Genomic DNA, 17664 nt, shown 5'->3' on the forward strand with positions numbered 1-17664 from the left:
ATATTTGTCTTTCTCTCTCTGACTTACTTCACTCAGTATGACAATCTCTAGGTCCATCCATGTTGCTCCAAATGGCATTATTTCATTCTTTTTTATGGCTGAGTAATATTCCATTGTATGTATGTACCACATCTTCTTTATCCATTTCTCTGTTGATGGACATTTAGGTTGCGTCCATGTCTTGGCTATTGTGAAGAGTGCTGCTAGGAACATTGGGGTGCATGTATATTTTCAAATTATGGTTTTCTCCGGATATATGCCCAGGAGTGGGATTGCTGGATCATATAGTAGCTCTATTTTTAGTTTTTTAAGGAAGCTCCATACTGTTCTCCAGAGTGGCTGTACCGCTCCTAGTACTCTTATCACTTAAGAATTTACAAGGGTTTAGGATCCCTGTGTCAGGGATGAGTCAGAAACCAAATATTAGAACAAGAGATCCTCCTAGCGCTCTTATCATTTAGGAAATTACAAGGGACTTAGGGGCCCTGTTCCAGGAACTGGGGGCAGAAACCAATATATATTTTCTATTATCTCACAGTTTCCCTTCTCTCAGGGATCTCAGTCTTGTCCTACCTGTTGTCCAAGGTCTGAAAACCTTTGTTTCATGTTTTGTTTGTTTTCTAATTGTTTAAGGCAAGAGAGTTTATCTACTGCCAATTACTCCGTCATAGCTGGAAGCAGAAGTCCAACTCATTCCTTATTTATTGATGAGTGGTAGTCCATTGAATGGATATACCGTATTTGTTTAACTTTTCATCTGTTGTTGAACATTTGAGTTGTTTCCAATTTTTGGAATGGAACTCTACAAATCTTTGTATGGACGTATGTTTTAATTTCTCTTAGGTAAATACCTAGGGGCAGAATTCCTGGATCATAGAGTATTGTATACTTAACTTTATAAGACGCGGCCAAATGGTTTTCCAGAGTGGCCGTATCAGCAATGTATAAGAGTTCCTGCTGCCCCCATCATCGTCAACACTTGGTGTTGTTAGTCTTTTTAACTTTTAGCCATTCTAGTGTGTATGTAGTGAATTTGTTACCACGTCAAACTGGGGTCCGCTTGCCCGCATGCAGTAAAGCCAATCTATTGACCCTGGGTTTTGGTGAAGGAAAGTGCAGCATTTATTGCAGGGCACCAAGCAAGGAGTCCAGGGAGCTAGTGCTCAAAAGGCCCCCCAATCCCCAAAGTCTTTCAGGGAAAGGTTTTTCAAGACAGGGTGAAGGAGGGGGGTTTGGGGGTGTGTGATCAGCTCATGGACATTCTTCTGATTGGTTGGTGGTAATTGGGAGTCAACATCATTAACCTTCTGGTTATAACCGGTCTGTGGCCCACATGCTTGTGGGCAGCAGAAGTTTACTTCTTCCACCTGGTGGGGGTTTCAGTATCTGCAAAACAGCTCAAAGGACGTGGCTCAGAATATTTTCCACAGTCCTGGAGGAGGAGCTAAAGGTCCTTGACTTTAATGGCTAAAGTATTATTATTTTGTCTTGCTTGACTGTTTTCCTTTTTATGCGTTTTCTCACTTCCCTGGTTAAATTTATTCTTTGGAACTTGGGGAAGGCCTAGGAGGCTAAAGTCTTTCTACAGACAAGAGGCAGGCGGAGGGGAGTGTGGGTCTGTTCTGGGAAGGCTCCATACGGTCCAGCTCAGTTACAGTACCTCATAAGTGTTCAGTTTGCACGTTCCTGGTAACTAATGATGTCGATAAGCTTTTATGTGCTTATTGGCCATAAATGTATTTTTTTTAAAATGAAGTTTAAGTTTATATTTTTTCCCTATTGCCTTGTTTATCTTCTGCTTACTGAATTGTTAGAGTTCTTTTCATATTCTAGATATGTCCTTTGTCAGATATAACAGAATCCATGCTTTTAACTGCTGCTCTTTGTTTGATTGAGGGGAATGAGAGGTAGATGTCAGAATATAAACAGGCCATTGTAGATTGAGGAGAGAGACGATTGTGTCTTATACTAGCATAGGGTTTAGATGAAGCAAAGTGGATGGAATTTAAAATAAAAAAAAAACAAACACCTCAAGGAATTCTGGGTCTATTTTTTCCCCTTTTGTCTTCTGAATGTTCCTAAATATATTTACAGATACAACCTGAATCAAACCTGAATTTTTCTATGCTTGAATTAACTACAGGAGAATGTCTCAGGAACCTAGGACATACTCTCTTTTGCTGTTCCTTTTTCTGAGCCATGGAGTGGCAAGTCATGGAGTTCCAGATTCCCGGCAGGGTAAGTCCTGAGGGAGGAATCATCTGTCATGGTTTCCACACATCTTAGGGAACGGAGTGGGGTTAGATCAATTTAGGTACATGATGCCGCAAAGTGTTTTGGGATGTGTGCGTGCCTGTGTGTGTGTGTATACCCACGTAAGTGTAGAATTTTCAGGAACATTCTGAAAGGGTTTTTCAAACCAAGGTTTTTTCACACTGGCACATACGGGCACAAGTATAATTAAAATTCACTAAAAATTTCCTTCACGAGTAACCTTTTCGGGGGCTCTTTTCTTAATAGACATTTGTATTTTTGAGGGTCATCCAGTTCAGTTCTATTTATACGTTCAATGGCTTTGTTGCAGATTTGCCTCCATTGTTGCAAAAAATGGCGGTGAGTATCTATTTTATTTTAAACAACATTCTCTGTACTGGAGCTGCCAACTTTCGGATGTTATACTCGACGTTATCTCTTTGCCTTTTAGGAAGAAATAATAGACGGAAGCTACCTGAATGGTAATGTCCCCACTGTCCCTGCTTGTTGCTTCTAAGAATTTCAAACAGAATGTGCCTATGATCTCTCTGGAATGATTCCTTTTTAAGTTGTCTTTTCATTTTATTTCCATTGTAGCATTGCTGGATCTCATACAGTTTCAAAGGTAACTCATCCTAAAGGGGAGGGGAAGGGATGGAATAGATTTTTAATAAAAATTCTTAATGGAAGTCTCTTAACCATAAAAAGTAAAATGTACTCATTACAAAAAATATCACCCAATGCACAAGTGTTTTAGAATAGATACATTTGTTCAACACAGTTTTGGCCCCCTCTGCTCTAGCACAAGAGCTAACATTTACTGACTGCTTACTATGTAGCAGGTACTATTCTAAGTGCTTTTATGCATAGAAACACATGTAATCTTCCCAAGCCTCCCCCTCCTCCCACCCAAGTAGGCCCTATTGTTACCCCAGTGGACAGAATAATGAAACTGAGGCCCAGGGAGGTGATTTAAGGTCACAGAGCTGGGAAATGGTGGAGCTGGGGTGAGTATCCAACAGCCTGGCTCCAGGGCTCACTGTTACTTTGCTCTCACTGTCACTTTATATTCTGTGTACAGGCTGGTGTTAGATACCAGGGATGTGGAGCAGGGCACTAGGTAGTCTTGTGGAAAGACAAATATTAACAGATAATTCTAACATAACAAGTATTATGACGGAGAAATGGGAGCCTTGGGACCCCATGACAGGGACACTCAATTATATTAAAGTACAAGATCCCCATAAACAGTCTTTTCCCTAAGGTAACTCCAGTTGATAGTTTTGGATATATTCTTTCAGGTTAAAATTTTTTATCTATCTGTCTATCCATCTATCTATGTATCTATAAAAAATGTGATTATAAAAGGCCTTCTAATTGTTTAAGGCAGGAAGATTTATCTACTGCCAATTATTCCATCACAGCTGAAAGCAAAAGTCCAACTCATTCCCTTTGTCTGGATGAGTGGCATTCCATTGAATGGATATACCATCTGTTTAACATTTCACCTGTTGTTGGATATTTGAGTTGTTTCCAATTTTTGGCTTTTATGAGTGAAGTTGTGCATTCTCTATGTGTTGGGCAATGTTTTAAGCGCTTTCCATGTGTGGACAAGTTTAATTCTCACAGTTGTTAGCTGTATTACATAGAAAGGGAAAGCAAGGCACAGGAAAATTCAGTAAACTGCCTAAGGCCATACCGTTCAGTGGTAGAGCCAGGATTCAAACCCAGGTTTTGAGCCTACAGTCCTATTCCAGCCTCTCATGGTATACAAAGCATCTGTTTTTTAAACTTAATATAGTCAGGACACCTTTTCAAGTCAGTCTGTTTGGATTATTAATCTGAGTGGATTGTTATGGGATTTAGAGTATAGCACACAGCTCCAAATTGATCATTGTCTTTGAGAGACTGGTATGCAGGCTGATTCCTAGAATTGGAAACTGCCCCTCACTGTGCCAAGGAATCACATCTCCTACCTCTAAGCACAGAGTGCCTAGCATCCCGGCCCATGTTCATTGTCATTTCTGAACCTCGGTCCCCTGAGCACTCAGCCAGTAGGGGGACTGCTCATCCTAGGCGGGCCTGTCACCATGACCTTGTCCCGTCTGTCTTCGACTGAAGCTCCCACGTGTGGACGGCAGACCTGTCCCGCAGAGTCCTGGCCTATTTGAATTCACGGAACGTTGCCTTCACCATCCCCAGCCTGCAGGTGTGTATCTGAGACCCGTCCCTATGTTCCCCTCTCAGTGCTCAAGGGTTGCAAACTCAGGGACCAGGTAAGTCAGAGAAGGGGGCTAGGTGGAGAGCTAGTCTTCACTTCCACAAAGAAACGTGTTCTGTCCAGTGTTTTCTGAAACATGATATAAGCTCCTTTGTCTCTCTTTCATTTTTCCACTTTTGATGGAGACATGGCATATTAGAGCGGCGGTCTCCAGCCTTTTTGGCACCAGGGACCGGTTTCATGGAAGACAGTTTTTCCATGGATTGGGATCAGGGGGATGATTTCGGGATGATTCAAGTGCATTACATTTATCGTGCACTTTATTTCTGTTATTATTACATTGTAATATATAATGAAATAAGTATAGAACTCACCACAATGCTGGCAGGAGGCGGAGCTCAGGCGGTAATGCGAGTGATGGAGAGCGGCTGTAAATACAGATGAAGCTTTGCCTGCTTGCCCGCCGCTCACCTCCTGCTGTGCGGCCTGGTTCCTGTCAGGCCACAGACCGGTAGTGGTCCAAGGTCACGGACCGGTATTAGAGTATAGGCTGAGCTACTCTAACAAAGAGACCATAGATTACAGCAGCTCAAACAGTTTAGTTTATTTCTATCTCATATAATAGTCCAGGGCTAGGTGGGAGGTCCAGAGAGGAGAGACAGCTCTACTTCAAAAGGCCATCGAGGGGCCTGGGTTCCTTCTGTCTTGTTGCTTTGTCATCATCTAGCGAGTGGTTGCCCACATGATTGAAATAGCACATCCATTCTCCAGCCCAGGGAGGGTGTGGTGGGAAAGAGGAAGTGAAGGCTGAGCAGCTTCTCTTTAAGGATGTGACCTGCAGGTTGCACACTTCTTCCTGCTCACGTTTTATTGGCTCACAGTCCACAGTCACATCTTACTGCAGAGGAGCAAGATGAGAGACCATGTACCCAGCTAAAACTTGTGGAATTCTGTTCCCAAAATAATTACAAGAGAGTGGACCTTTGGGTATAATTATCAGTCTCTCAATCATGGGTCCAAGAAATATTTTTCTTCCCTTTTAACTCTACTGGAAGAAAAACAGTAGCACAAACATGTAAATGGATGGCAGTGGATATTTGCCTTGGGGAACAATAGGGCATGGTGGGGACTGCGGTGAATTGGCCAGCATGTGCCTCATTAGCATAATCAGTAGCCCAGGGCATTTTGTCTTGCCTTTACCAATACACTGTGAATAGCACAGAAAATTGAGACAACATTCTTTCAGATTTCAAAGACTATTATTTGATTCAGCAAAGAAGTCAAAGAAGTCATGTCATTGACGAATGAAATTCTGACATACGTCTTTGTTGTTTCGGTTTTTACTTTATAATGAAGATGATAGTGTCAACCAACATTCATGTGAGAATGACACTCAGAAGCCTGGTTGTTATCCATTTACCAGGACACCCACTAGGTGGAGGTGGCTTGTGGCCTCATGGCATCTGCTTTCTTTGCCCTGTTCATTTGTGCAATCTAAAGAGAAGTGATGCCTGCCTCTTTCTCTCTAGCAGTAGGATTTCTCATAAAATATGTATAATTTAACCTGATTAGGAGCTATACTACCTCTCTTCCTATTTGTATATTCATTTAGTATCTACTTATCCAGCCTCTATTCTCTGCCAGGCACAGTTCTAGACACTGGAGACTCAGGAGAACAGGCAGTCACATTACTACCCACGTGGGCCTTTCATTCTAAGGGGAGAGACATTGAGTAAACAATTATTCAACTCATTCAGGGAAGAGAATGATGGCTGGCACTTATTGAGAACACTTTACATAATCATTTACTCCTCATGACCTAGGATTAATTCTTACTTACGTAGTAAGTTTGACTATTGTCCCTACCTTTCAGCTGAGAAAACTGAGACCCAGAGATACTGTTGCCCATTTATCAAATAAAAATACAGGTTTCCCAGTTAAATTTGACTTGCAGATGATCAACAAATACATTTTTTAGTGTAAGTATGTCCCATGCAATATTTGGGATATACTTATGCTAAAAAATTATTCGTTTACCTGCAAGTCAAATCTAACTGGGCATCTTGTATTTTATCTAACAATCCTAGTTAAGGAACTTGCCCGAGGCCGTACAACTAGTAAGTGGCAAGGTGGGGATTTGCACACAGGTTATCTGGTGCTAGAGCTCACCTTTGGTCCATGATGTCACACTATGCTGCCTTTCTAGAGCACCTCTATTTAAGGAAGATTTAGAAAAGAATTCCCCAGATAGCAGAGGAAATCTCTTTCAGGAGAGGCTGTTGACCTCTGCTTCTCACCCTGGAGGGGGTGCCACGGGGAGTTCATGCTGCCTGAATTTTGCTCCTGTGCTGGGGGCTTGGAGCATGGGAGAGGGTTTGAGCAGTGCGCATCTGGAAGTAGTAAACTTTCTGGGTAGAGGCCAGCTGCCCTGGACTTGAAACCTCAGTCACCTGCAGGGACCAGGCAGGCCATGGGGGAATCAGCTACGTAGTGGGTGGTGAGCAGGAAGTGATTACAGTGAGCGGCTGTCCCTCTGCCTGTTGATTATTACACAGAAGGGGGTGTGTACCCAGCGTTGCCACATCTTTGTGGTTTCCAAGAGAAGTTGGAAATTTGGATTTTTGTGAGGAATTCCCTGAATTTTAAATGTTAGCAGCTCATAAAAAATTTTGGAGCCAACTCAACCAAACGTGTGCAGGCTGCCAGCTTGCGGTCTCTGCAGGGAATTAGGTGGCCTGGCTGGGCTGCTGGCCGTGGTGCTGACCATGTGCTCCTGTCCTGTCCTCACTTGACTCTCCCAACGTTCCATATCCAGGCGGCCATGGAAAACCACCTGGAACAATGTTTGTACCAGCCCTGGAAACTGCTGGAGGACCTGAGGGGGACTGATGCTCAGCAATTCCGCACTGCCATGAAATGTCTCTTAGAAGACAAGAAGGACCGCTTGGTGAGGCTCTCTTGGCATCCTGGGAGCAGAGGAAATCCAGGGCCAGCTGGAGTTTGTCGAGTTGAATGGAATTGAGCCTCACTCAGGCCTGGGCCCTTCTTTATCTCTTCCTCCCTCCTTCTCCTTCTGCAAACTCCCTGGGACCTAGGTTTCCTCTCTTACTTTCTCCAAAGTTCAAATGAAGAGCCTTATAAGTCATATTCTTATGAGTACTGAGAAGTGGGGTGTACTGAGGAGTCCCAGTAGTTTGGCTTCATCAACATCCATGAATGATTACTGTGCACCAGGCGACACTGGATTCAGAGATGAAAGACTGTCTCTGTCCTCAAGGAGCTTATGGTCCAGGGAGACAAAAAACAGGAACAGAAAATTTCCACAAAATGAGGTTGGTAATGTAAGAGCAAAGAAAGGGCCTCCGAGACCCAGAGAACCATTGGAATCAGAAAGGTGAGGTGTAGAGGTGGTTTTTTTTCAGAGACAGTTGAGTGTGGAGCAGTGTTTTCCAAAGGGAACTGAACCATTTAAACATTTTAATAATCATAAACTTATTTTAATGTCTGTTATTAAAATACACATCAAAACTGTGAGTTTGGTGGCGATGTAGTGTTTCCTTCTGAAATGAATTTAAGTTTTAAAAAGAGTCAGTTTAAAGTAAAAATATGAACTAAATCATAGTAAAGGCAATGCAAAAGATATGGCAAAAATGAGGATGGTGGTCTTTGAAAATGATGCTGATCAATGTTTACTGTGTGTCGGGTATTATTCTGAGGGAATGGTCAGCAAGCTGTTTCTGTAAAGGGCCCGATAGTAAATATTTTAGGCTTTGCAGGCCATACAATCTCTGTCACAACTACTCAACTCTGCCGTTGTAGCATCAAAGCAGCCGTAGATGGCAGGTCAATCCATGGGTGTGGATGTATTCCAATTAAACTTTATTTGCAAAAACAGGCAGTGGGTCAGATTTGACCTGTGGGCCATATTTGCCAGCACCGTTCTAAGGGTTTAACAAACCTGGACCTGTTGAATTGTCTCCAGGACCTCCTGAAATAAGGATAAATAGACTCTTACCATGTCAATATTCAGATGAGGAAACAGGCTTGGAGAGGTTGAGTAAGTAACCTCGGGTTACACAGCTTGAAAGCGGCAAATCTGAGGTGGGAACCTGGGCTCCTGTGAGCCCTCTGGCATCTGGTGAAGCTCGTGGGCTCCATCTCAGAATAACGTGTTAAAATGTATAAAATGAAATAACAATGGATGACAAAGGAAGCCGATTCTATTGAAATACATTTATCAAAATACATAAGACAAAGTTAAGGGTACAGTAATTTATGTGCTTCTTTAACGCATCCAATAACGAGATTTAGTGGCGGGTCTAATAGTTTCTGTAATTTTGAGGAAGTGTTGAGTGTAAGCGAGATTTCAAGACATTTGCAACAATGGTAGTGAGTTATGAAAGTGTTTGTGATTTCTAGTGATCACACATCAAAGGTTCTCCTGCCACCTTGCTGGCTTGCTGCCTACGTTCAGCCCTGAAGGAGATGCCAGGGACCAATTCCATGGCAGTGAAAAGGAGGATGCAGTTTCCCCCCAGTGTTCACGGATGCCCTAATACTATCTGCAGACCCTTGCCCAATAACCCCTAAGTTACACTCTTAGCCGCTGCACTGTTTGGCCCCAACCGGGAGTGACGAAAGTTAGGAAACACATGGGCGTGGTGAGAGGTGTGGGCTTGGACTGAGTACACTTGTTTCAGATCCCAGCTTCGTGCAGGTTTGGGCTGGTTAACTAGTCTCTCTTTTGTTCTTGTCACCTGTAATACTGAGTTAATTATAGCATGTAATGTTTGCTGAGTGTTCACTAGGTACTGGGCACTCTCCATTATCTTCTTCAATTCTTATATAAATCTAGGAGGTAGGCACTGATTTTATCTTCATTCAGGAGGAAGAAACTGAGACTTAAAAAAGATAAGTGATTTGCTCAAGGACACACATGTAAGTGGAGGGCCTGGCATTTGAACCTAGGAATGTCTGACCCACAGACATTGGGTTCAAAAGATTCATTCATTCGTTCATTCTAACGGGCTATTTCTCAATGTCTTCTAGGTACCAGGCATCCCACTAGGCACATGGCTTGGGCCCCAGCACTTTCCTGGCTCAACCTCATCTACACACTGGAATCAGATGCCAGGGCTCCACCAGAGACCAGTTAAACCAGACTCTATATAGTGGTGCTGGGGATCACCTCCCTAGTGATTCTGATGTGCAGCCAAGATTGAGATCCACTGGCTTGGAGGAAAGATAGGCCCATAAGCATCTCTAATGCATCATGGAGTTTGGTTCAAGATGCTGTTGGGAGCCCAGAGTGGAGGGAGATTTGATTTGACTTAAGTAGGACATCAGAAAAGGCTTCACCAATGAAATGACAACTGAGCTTGGCCTTAAAGGATCAGCTGGATTTCTCTGGGAGAAGGAGGTGGAGAGGGGATGCCAGTTAGAGCAAGGGCCTGAGGTGTGACAGTCATGGTGTATCTGGAGAATGACAAGGTGCCTAGTGTGGGTGAAGCAGGTGAAGGCCTTGACTTTGTTCTTTAGGTGATGGAAAGGTCTAGAAGATTTGACATAGAAGCATGGTGTTTAATAGTGGTCCTGAATTTCACCACTGCTGCTAAGTGTGGCCTCTCCCAGGGTTTCCAAATCAAGAGGCAGCTCTCAAGACAAGCCTAACTTCTATCATTCCTGTAGGAGCTGGATGACATCACTGTTGACTTGGGAGAGATTCGGAAACAAGCCTTGCAGAGCCCGGGCGTGAACCGCAGCCTGTTTCTCATCACACTGGAGAGGTGTTTCCAGGTGCTGAACGCCCTGGAGTGTGTGGAGATCCTGGGCAGGGTGCTAAGGGGCTCCTCAGGCCACTTTCTCCAGCCGGATATCACGGAGAGGCTCCCTCGGGACCTGCGTGAAGACGCCTTCAAGAACCTGTGAGTGTCCCCCTGCCCCTCAGAGTCTGTCCTGAGAAGTCAAGGAGGTAACGCATGAGGGAGGGGAGAAGGCAGGTGGGGACAGGTTAATTTAGAGATGGTTTGATTAAAACAGAGTCTCCCAAATTTTAGTCATTCTGGTATCATCCTCACAATTTTTCCATACCTATATACCACCTGTATTATTATTTAGTTTGTGTTTTTAAAAAATAGATTCATTCTATTTACTTAAAAATATCTATTTTAAAAGTAAATATGGGACTTCCCTAGTGGCGCAGTGGTTAAGAATCCGCCTGCCAATACAGGGGACATGGGTCCGATCCCTGGTCCGGGAAGATCCCACATGCCGCGGAGCAGCTAAGCCTGTGTCCCACAACTACTGGGCCTGCGCGCTAGAGCCCGCGAGCCACAACTACTGAGCCCACGTGCCGCAACTACTGAAGCCCACGTGCCTAGAGCCTGTGCTCTGCAACAAGAGAAGCCACTGCAATGAGAATCCTGTGCACCGCAGCAAGGAGTAGCCCCTGCTCGCTGCAACTAGAGAAAGCCCACACACAGTAACGAAGACCCAATGCAGCCAAAAATAAATAAATGAATTTATTTAAAAAAACTAAATATGATACACACTACTGCATATAAAAAAGATAACCAACAAGGACTTACTGTATAGCAGAGGGTACTATACTCAATATTTTGTAACAACCTATAAGGGAAAAGAATCTGAAAAAAATAGGTACATATGTATGTATAACTGAATCACTTTGCTGTACACCTGAAACTAACACAACATTGTAAATCAACTATACTTCATAAAAAATAAGTAAATAAATTTTAAAAAGTAAATATGGTATAATTACTGTAAATGGGAAGCCAGTATCATTTGTCTTAAGTAATCATAAAAATAAATACAATAAAAAAAAACAAACCAGTGTCATTAAATCCTAGCTAGAGATGTTATTCTGAGCCTAGGACCTGTTCCCTTGGTTAAAAAAGGAGCTGAGTGTGTGTTGAAGACTCTCTAGCACTAAAGTGAGACTTCGGCCTTGAGAGTCAGCAGGGCTGACAGAACACAGTTGGATCCAGAAGCTCAAATTACATCATCAGGAACATCTCTGGCTTTTTATCTCTCAGCTCTGCCCTCCTCTGTGTTGGCCTCACTCCCAGGCGGGCTCTCTCCATGAGGGAGCATGGGCAGTTCCAGGTCCCCTCCTCAGAGTGCTTGGTCCAGAGGACTTTTCCAAAAGTTCCAAGTAGAGTCCTAGACCTGATTCTCATTGGTCCACACTGGGTCATGTGCCAATTCTATTTTTTTTTTTTTTTGGCTGCGTCACTCAGCATGTGGGATCTTAGTTCCTCAACCAGGAGGGATCAAACCCACGCCCCTTGCAGTGGAAGCGTGGAGTCCCAACCACTGGGCTGCCAGCGAAGTCCCCATGTGCCCATTCTTGAGCCAGTCACTGTGGCCAATGGGATCGTATATGCTGAATGGCTTAGATGTGGGTCACAGTCCCACCCAAACGACATGGATCAAGAGGGGGAGAAATGTCATTTCCCCAAGAAAAACTGAGGCGGTATTATGACAAGAGGGAGGAGTGGACACTTGACAGTCAAAACTCACAGCTGACCAGCACAAAACTTTATGTAAACCCTGACAAGAGCCTGGGAGAAGGTTACAAGCCTTACAGAGAGAAAGACAACAGATCAATACAGAGATAACATTGCCCGACACCAGATTCTCATCATGAGGTGGGAGTCCAGAATATGGCCCCATTTCCCGTTTCCTGATGAGCATCATTTAATCCAACCTCTTCTTTCGCAGATGAAGAAACTGAAGCCCAAAGAGGGGACAGCATCCCTTGAAGTGACCCCCTGGGGCTTGACTTAATTTGAACTCAAGCCAGTTCTTCTGAACCTCAGTTTTGACCTTTTCCTACTCTACCCTCCCGTCCCCTTCTCCTTGTGAGGATGATGTCATTAAGCCCACCCCCCCCCCATTCTTCAAATGAGGAAACTGAGGCACAGAGAGATTGCATAACTTGCCCTAGGTCAGACTGCTAGGGAATGATAGAGCCAGCATTTTTACAAATGGACGAGCTTTCCCTTAAATAATGTAAACATCGTTTTTTCTATCTCCTGTCCCTTTCATGTACTGTGCCGTTCTGAAAAACAAAACAACAACCCAAAAAAGACAGACAGAGAGAAAGAGAAAGAAGAAGAGAAAGAATAAGAACCAGAAGAAGAGGAGAAAGAGGGAAAAAAAAACAACCGATAAGAAGGAGAAAGAGGAGAAAGGAAGAGGAGAAGAAGAAGAAAAGAAAGATACAGCAAGAAGATATTAAGATAGATTTAAGGGAAAGTTTGCCTCTTCACATATGAAATGACTGGGAAAGTGGTGAGGATAAACTTTAAGCTTAGAAAAGGGCAGATTGGTCATTTGGTGAATTGATTTTCAGTGGTGGTGGGTGGAGGTGAGGGAAGTCTTCCAGGATGAGGAGACTCAGCTATCTTGCAGGTATGAACTGGAGGGGTGATCAGTGCCAAATGCTGTGAAAGGTCAAGTCATATGTGGACCAAATGGGACTGCTGGGTATGGTGACAAGGAGGTCATTCAGGACTTGGGCCACAAGGAGTGGTGTGGTGATGAAGAAACCAGATGCAAGTGGCTTAAAAAGTGACCAAGACACTTTACACCCATCAGGATCTCTGTAATCAAAATGTCCGATAATAACAAATGTTGACAATGACGTGGAGAAATCAGAACCCTCAGACACTGTTGGTGAGAAAGTAAAGTGGTACAGCTACTTTGGAAAATAGTCTGGAGTTCCTCAAAAGTCTAAGCATAGATTTGCCATTTAACCCAGCAATTCCACTCCTGGGTCTATTCCCAAGAAAAATGAAATGTGTCACACAAACACTTATACATGAATGTTTACAGCAGCATTATTTATAATAGACAAAAGGGGGAAACAACCCAAGTGTCCATCAACTGATGAACAGATAAACAAAATGTGGTATTTTTGTACAACGGAATAGAATTTGGTCATAAAAAATGAATTACTGATACATGCTCCAACGTGCATGAACCTTGAAAACATCATGCCAAGTGAAAGAGGCCAGATACAAAAGTGACATATTATATGATTGTATTTATCCAAAATATCCAGAAGATGTATATCTATAAAGATAGAAAGTAGATTAGTGGTTTCTAGGAGTTGGGATGACTAGAAGTTCTGGGGTGATAGCTAAAAGGTAGGAGGTTTCTTTTTGAGGTACTTAAAGGGTTCTAAAATTGATTGTGGTGATGGTTGTACAAGTCTGTGAATATACTGAAATCATTGAGTTGTATACTTTGTATGGTATAAGTTATATCTGAATAAAACTGTTACCAAAAAGTAAAAGGACCTGGTGGTGAGGAAGTGGAGACCAGTCTTTGGAAGGTATTTAACTGTGATGGGAAGAGGAGAAACAGGAAAATAGCTACATATAGCAAGGGAGTGGGAAGGGCTTTTAACCAAAGATAGCTTTGTATACTTTTGTTGTTTGGACCCTGCCTGAAGGCCTTCATATTTGTTCCTTAATTGACACCCATGTTTATGTCATGTAGGTCTGTGGTGTTCAAAGATCTCTACGACCAAACCTCGGCCCATTCCCAGAGGGCTCTCTACTCCTGGATGACTGGGATTTTGCAGACGTCCTCCAATGGCACTGGTGAGCCCAGGCTTTGAGGTGGGAACACTTTTTAGGGGGAGTCCATCCTTATAAGTGATGCTTCATCTCTGAAGATAGGGATTTGATTTCATTGTCACTTAAGATTTTTAGCTCCCTCAGCTTCCAAAAAGTGTTTGATGTGGTTTATGGAAAAACCACATACCCCATTTCATCAGTGCATTTTTCACACGCTGAAGTCTCTGAAGTCAGCATCATCTGTATCTTACAATCAACGCCGTGTCCAAGTCTAGTTTCTTAGTGGAACGTAAATAATGATGGCACCTTAGACTCCATGAAAACTTTTGCTGCACTGCGCAGCATGCGGGATCTTAGTTCCCAGGGATCGAACCCTGTAGTGGAAGCGAGGAGTCTTAACCACTGGACCGCCAGGGAAGTCCCTCAATGAAAACTTCTAGAATAAGGTTACAAGTTCAAAATCTGTGTTAAAAATCTGTATCAAAGTGGGACAAAATAGTTTTTTTAAAAGAAAATATAGGCAATAAAGCACAGAAATTTAGTGCTAAGCTTCCTGCAACCGAAGCAGCAATAGGTCAGGAGTAATTTATTGGCAGATGTTTATTAAAAACCTACTATTTTCTAGAGTAGTGAAATTCATAGAGACAGAAAGTAGAGTGGTGGTTGCCAGGGGCCAGAGGGAGGAAGGAGTGGGGAATTACTATTTAATGAGTACAGAATTCCAGTTTTTCAAGATGAAAAAGTTCTGGAAATGGATGGTGGTGCTGGTTGCACAGCAGAGTGAATGTACTTAATGCCACTGAACTGTATACTTAAAAGTAGTTAAGATGGTAAATTTTATGTTACGTGTATTTTACTACAATTGAAAAAAAAGGAGAGAGAATGGCTATGTAGATGAGTAACGCAAACAATTTCACAGGTGGCTTCAACTTGTTGAATCTTTGTTAGTGATGTAAAGAGAATAAACTTTTTAAACACCTAAAAAGAGCCTACTATGTGTCAGCCACTGGAGATACAAAGGAAAAGAAGACCAAGTCTTTGTTCTCATGGAGCTATAATTTTATTGTGGGAGAGTAGGTGGAGAAAACTTGTAAGCAAGTGAATAAAGAGAGATAGAGAGAGGACACAAATACCAGTAACTGCTCTGCAGAAAATAAAAGGGATCAATGCCATGGAAAGGGTTACTGCTTTAGCCTAGAACAGGGCTTGGCAAGTGTTTTCTGTAAAGGGCCAGAGTAAATTTATAGGCTTTGTGGCCCTACAGTCTCTGTCTCAACTATCCGACTCTGATGTTGTAGCACAAAAGCAGCTCTAGACAGCAGATAAATAGGCATGGCTGTGTCCCAAGAAAACCTTATTTATGGACACTGACATTTGAATTTCATGTGATTTTCATGTGTCAGAAAATATTCGTCTTCTTTTGATTTTCCCTCAATCATTGAAAAATGTAAAAACCGGGAACTTTCCTGGTGATGCAGTGGCTGGGACGCCACGCTCCCAATGCCGGGGGCCCGGGTTCGATCCCTGATCGGGGAACTGGATCCCGCATGCATGCCGCAGCTAGGAGTTCGAATGCTGCAACTGAGGAGCTGGCGAGCCTCAACTAAGGAGCCCACGAGCCGCAACTAAGACCCGGCACAGCCAAATAAATAAATAAAATAAATATTTTTAAAAAAAGGGAAAACCAAGCTCGAAGGCTGTACAAAATCAGGTGTTGGGCTGGGTTTGGTCCATGGGCTGTAGTTTCTGACTGCTGGACTAAGGAGGCAGAGCAGAGCTCTCTGGGCAGGTGACATTTGGATTGAGACCAAAATGAGAAATGGGATCAGACATGCGAGGCTCTGGAGGAAGAGCATTCCAGGCAGGGGAAGCAGCAAATACAAAGGCCCCGAGGTGGGAATGAGCTGCGTTTGTGTGGGAAACAGAGAAAGCCGGTGGCGGTGAAGTGTAGGGAGTGCCAATCAATCCTTTCCCTGGAATTCAGCTCTGAAATTTGTATATAAGAAGCATTAAACAATGGAATAATCAATGTCTTCCATGCGCAGCAGAATTCCCTTGGCCTGATGCATAGTGGTGGCTTCCAGGAAACTGAATCTCACACTAAGTGACCCTGAGAAATTCACTCAACTCATCCTCCAGACTCTAGACTTCCCTTAAGTCCTTGTTCCCAGAATTTAGTTGGAGACAGACTCTCCTAAAATTCCTATATGATACGTTTCATTATTAAACTAAGTGAATTGAAATGAATTCTATTTGGACTTTAAACTTTTTTTTTCATGAAGTTCCTTGAAGTAACTGGAAATACTTTGGGTGTCAAAACTATCCCAAGTTTGGGGATCATTGGTCTGCAGAAATACAGTTCATGCTTAATAATTAATTAGAGGGACTTCCCTGGTGGCACAGTGGTTAAGAATCCGCCTGCCAATGCAGGGGACGTGGGTTCGAGCCCTGGTCCGGGAAGATCCCACGTGCCACGGAGCTACTGAGCCCGCATGCCACAACTACTGAGCCCACGAGCCACAACTACTGAAGCCCATGCGCCTAGAGCCTGTACTCTGCAACAAGAGAAGCCACCGCAATGAGAAGCCCATGCACCGCAACAGAGTAGCCCCCGCTCGCCGCAACTAGAAAAAGCCCGCGTGTGGCAACGAAGACCCAACGCAGCAAAAAAAAAAAAAAAAAAAAAAAATTAATTAGAAATGAACAGCTCAGCTTGGTTCTTGGTGAATTTAGTGGTTTCCCCCCAGAATTCTCTAGGCTTCCAGGGCCCCCCTTTCTTCTAATAACCAAGTCAAGTGTCCAGAGTCCCCATCGAGAGGATCACAGGTGTTTACCTGTGCTCACCACAACAGGTCTGATTCCTGGGCTGGGGGAGGGCACCCTCTTGTCCTGGTGACTTGGCCCAGGCATCAGCTGACTTCACTGTCTCCTCTGGGCATCAGCCATTGCCCACGGCTTGCTGCAACAGCTCTTGGTGACTGATTCACTGCACCCTATAGCGGCTTCTCTGCTTTTTTCATTTCCCCAAAATGCTACCAACGCAATGGTGTTCTGTGTAAATCTTTTACTGGAGGATTAGGGGCAATGGCAGCCAATTCTAGTTCACTGAAACTTGAAGTTGGATCCTGGCCACGATTGTTCTTAAAGCCCCACTGACTTTTGCTGATGGGGAATTTCAAATGCCTGAATGGAATGATCGAGTCCTCTGGGAATTCAGAGAAGGGAGAACACTGCTGCTGGCTGAGTAGATGAGAGAAGGCTTTAAGAAAGGAAACACTTGAGCTTGTTTTCTAAGGTAGGGTTTGGGTTTGGAAGCTGAAACGTTAGGGGAAAGGCATTCTAGCTGATGAGAAGGGCCCAAGAGAGTAAAGATTTGGAGACCATTTGGGGTGCATATGAGGAAGGTTTGGCTCACGTACATGGTGATAATCAATAAGGAAGATAAGGATTGTTACTGGTAGTAATAAAAGAGTCAAATATATTTCAAGTTAGTAACTAACTAAAAATAAAACTGTATTTTGTGGTCTTAAGTATTAAAAAAATAATCTGCATTTCTAACAAGTTCCCAGGTGATACTGAGGC

At 43.3% G+C, this 17664-nt stretch overlaps 1 protein-coding gene across 2 annotated transcripts in view; it reads left to right on the forward strand.

Annotated features, from left to right (window-relative positions):
- OTOA (otoancorin) overlaps positions 1 to 17664 on the forward strand; it is a 96726-nt gene that overhangs the window by 14796 nt on the left and 64266 nt on the right. For both annotated transcript variants that reach the window (XM_082430959.1, XM_082430958.1), the window contains exons 2-9: positions 2144 to 2238; positions 2585 to 2613; positions 2705 to 2735; positions 2851 to 2878; positions 4375 to 4462; positions 7290 to 7421; positions 10163 to 10398; positions 14003 to 14106. In XM_082430959.1, the coding sequence (XP_082287085.1) occupies positions 2148 to 2238; positions 2585 to 2613; positions 2705 to 2735; positions 2851 to 2878; positions 4375 to 4462; positions 7290 to 7421; positions 10163 to 10398; positions 14003 to 14106 (739 nt within the window). In that variant the 5' untranslated portion in view covers positions 2144 to 2147. The remainder of the gene's footprint in view (positions 1 to 2143; positions 2239 to 2584; positions 2614 to 2704; positions 2736 to 2850; positions 2879 to 4374; positions 4463 to 7289; positions 7422 to 10162; positions 10399 to 14002; positions 14107 to 17664) is intronic.

The sequence above is a fragment of the Balaenoptera physalus genome, assembly GCF_965194825.1.
Source record: "Balaenoptera physalus genome assembly, chromosome: 16".
Taxonomy (NCBI): domain Eukaryota; kingdom Metazoa; phylum Chordata; class Mammalia; order Artiodactyla; family Balaenopteridae; genus Balaenoptera; species Balaenoptera physalus.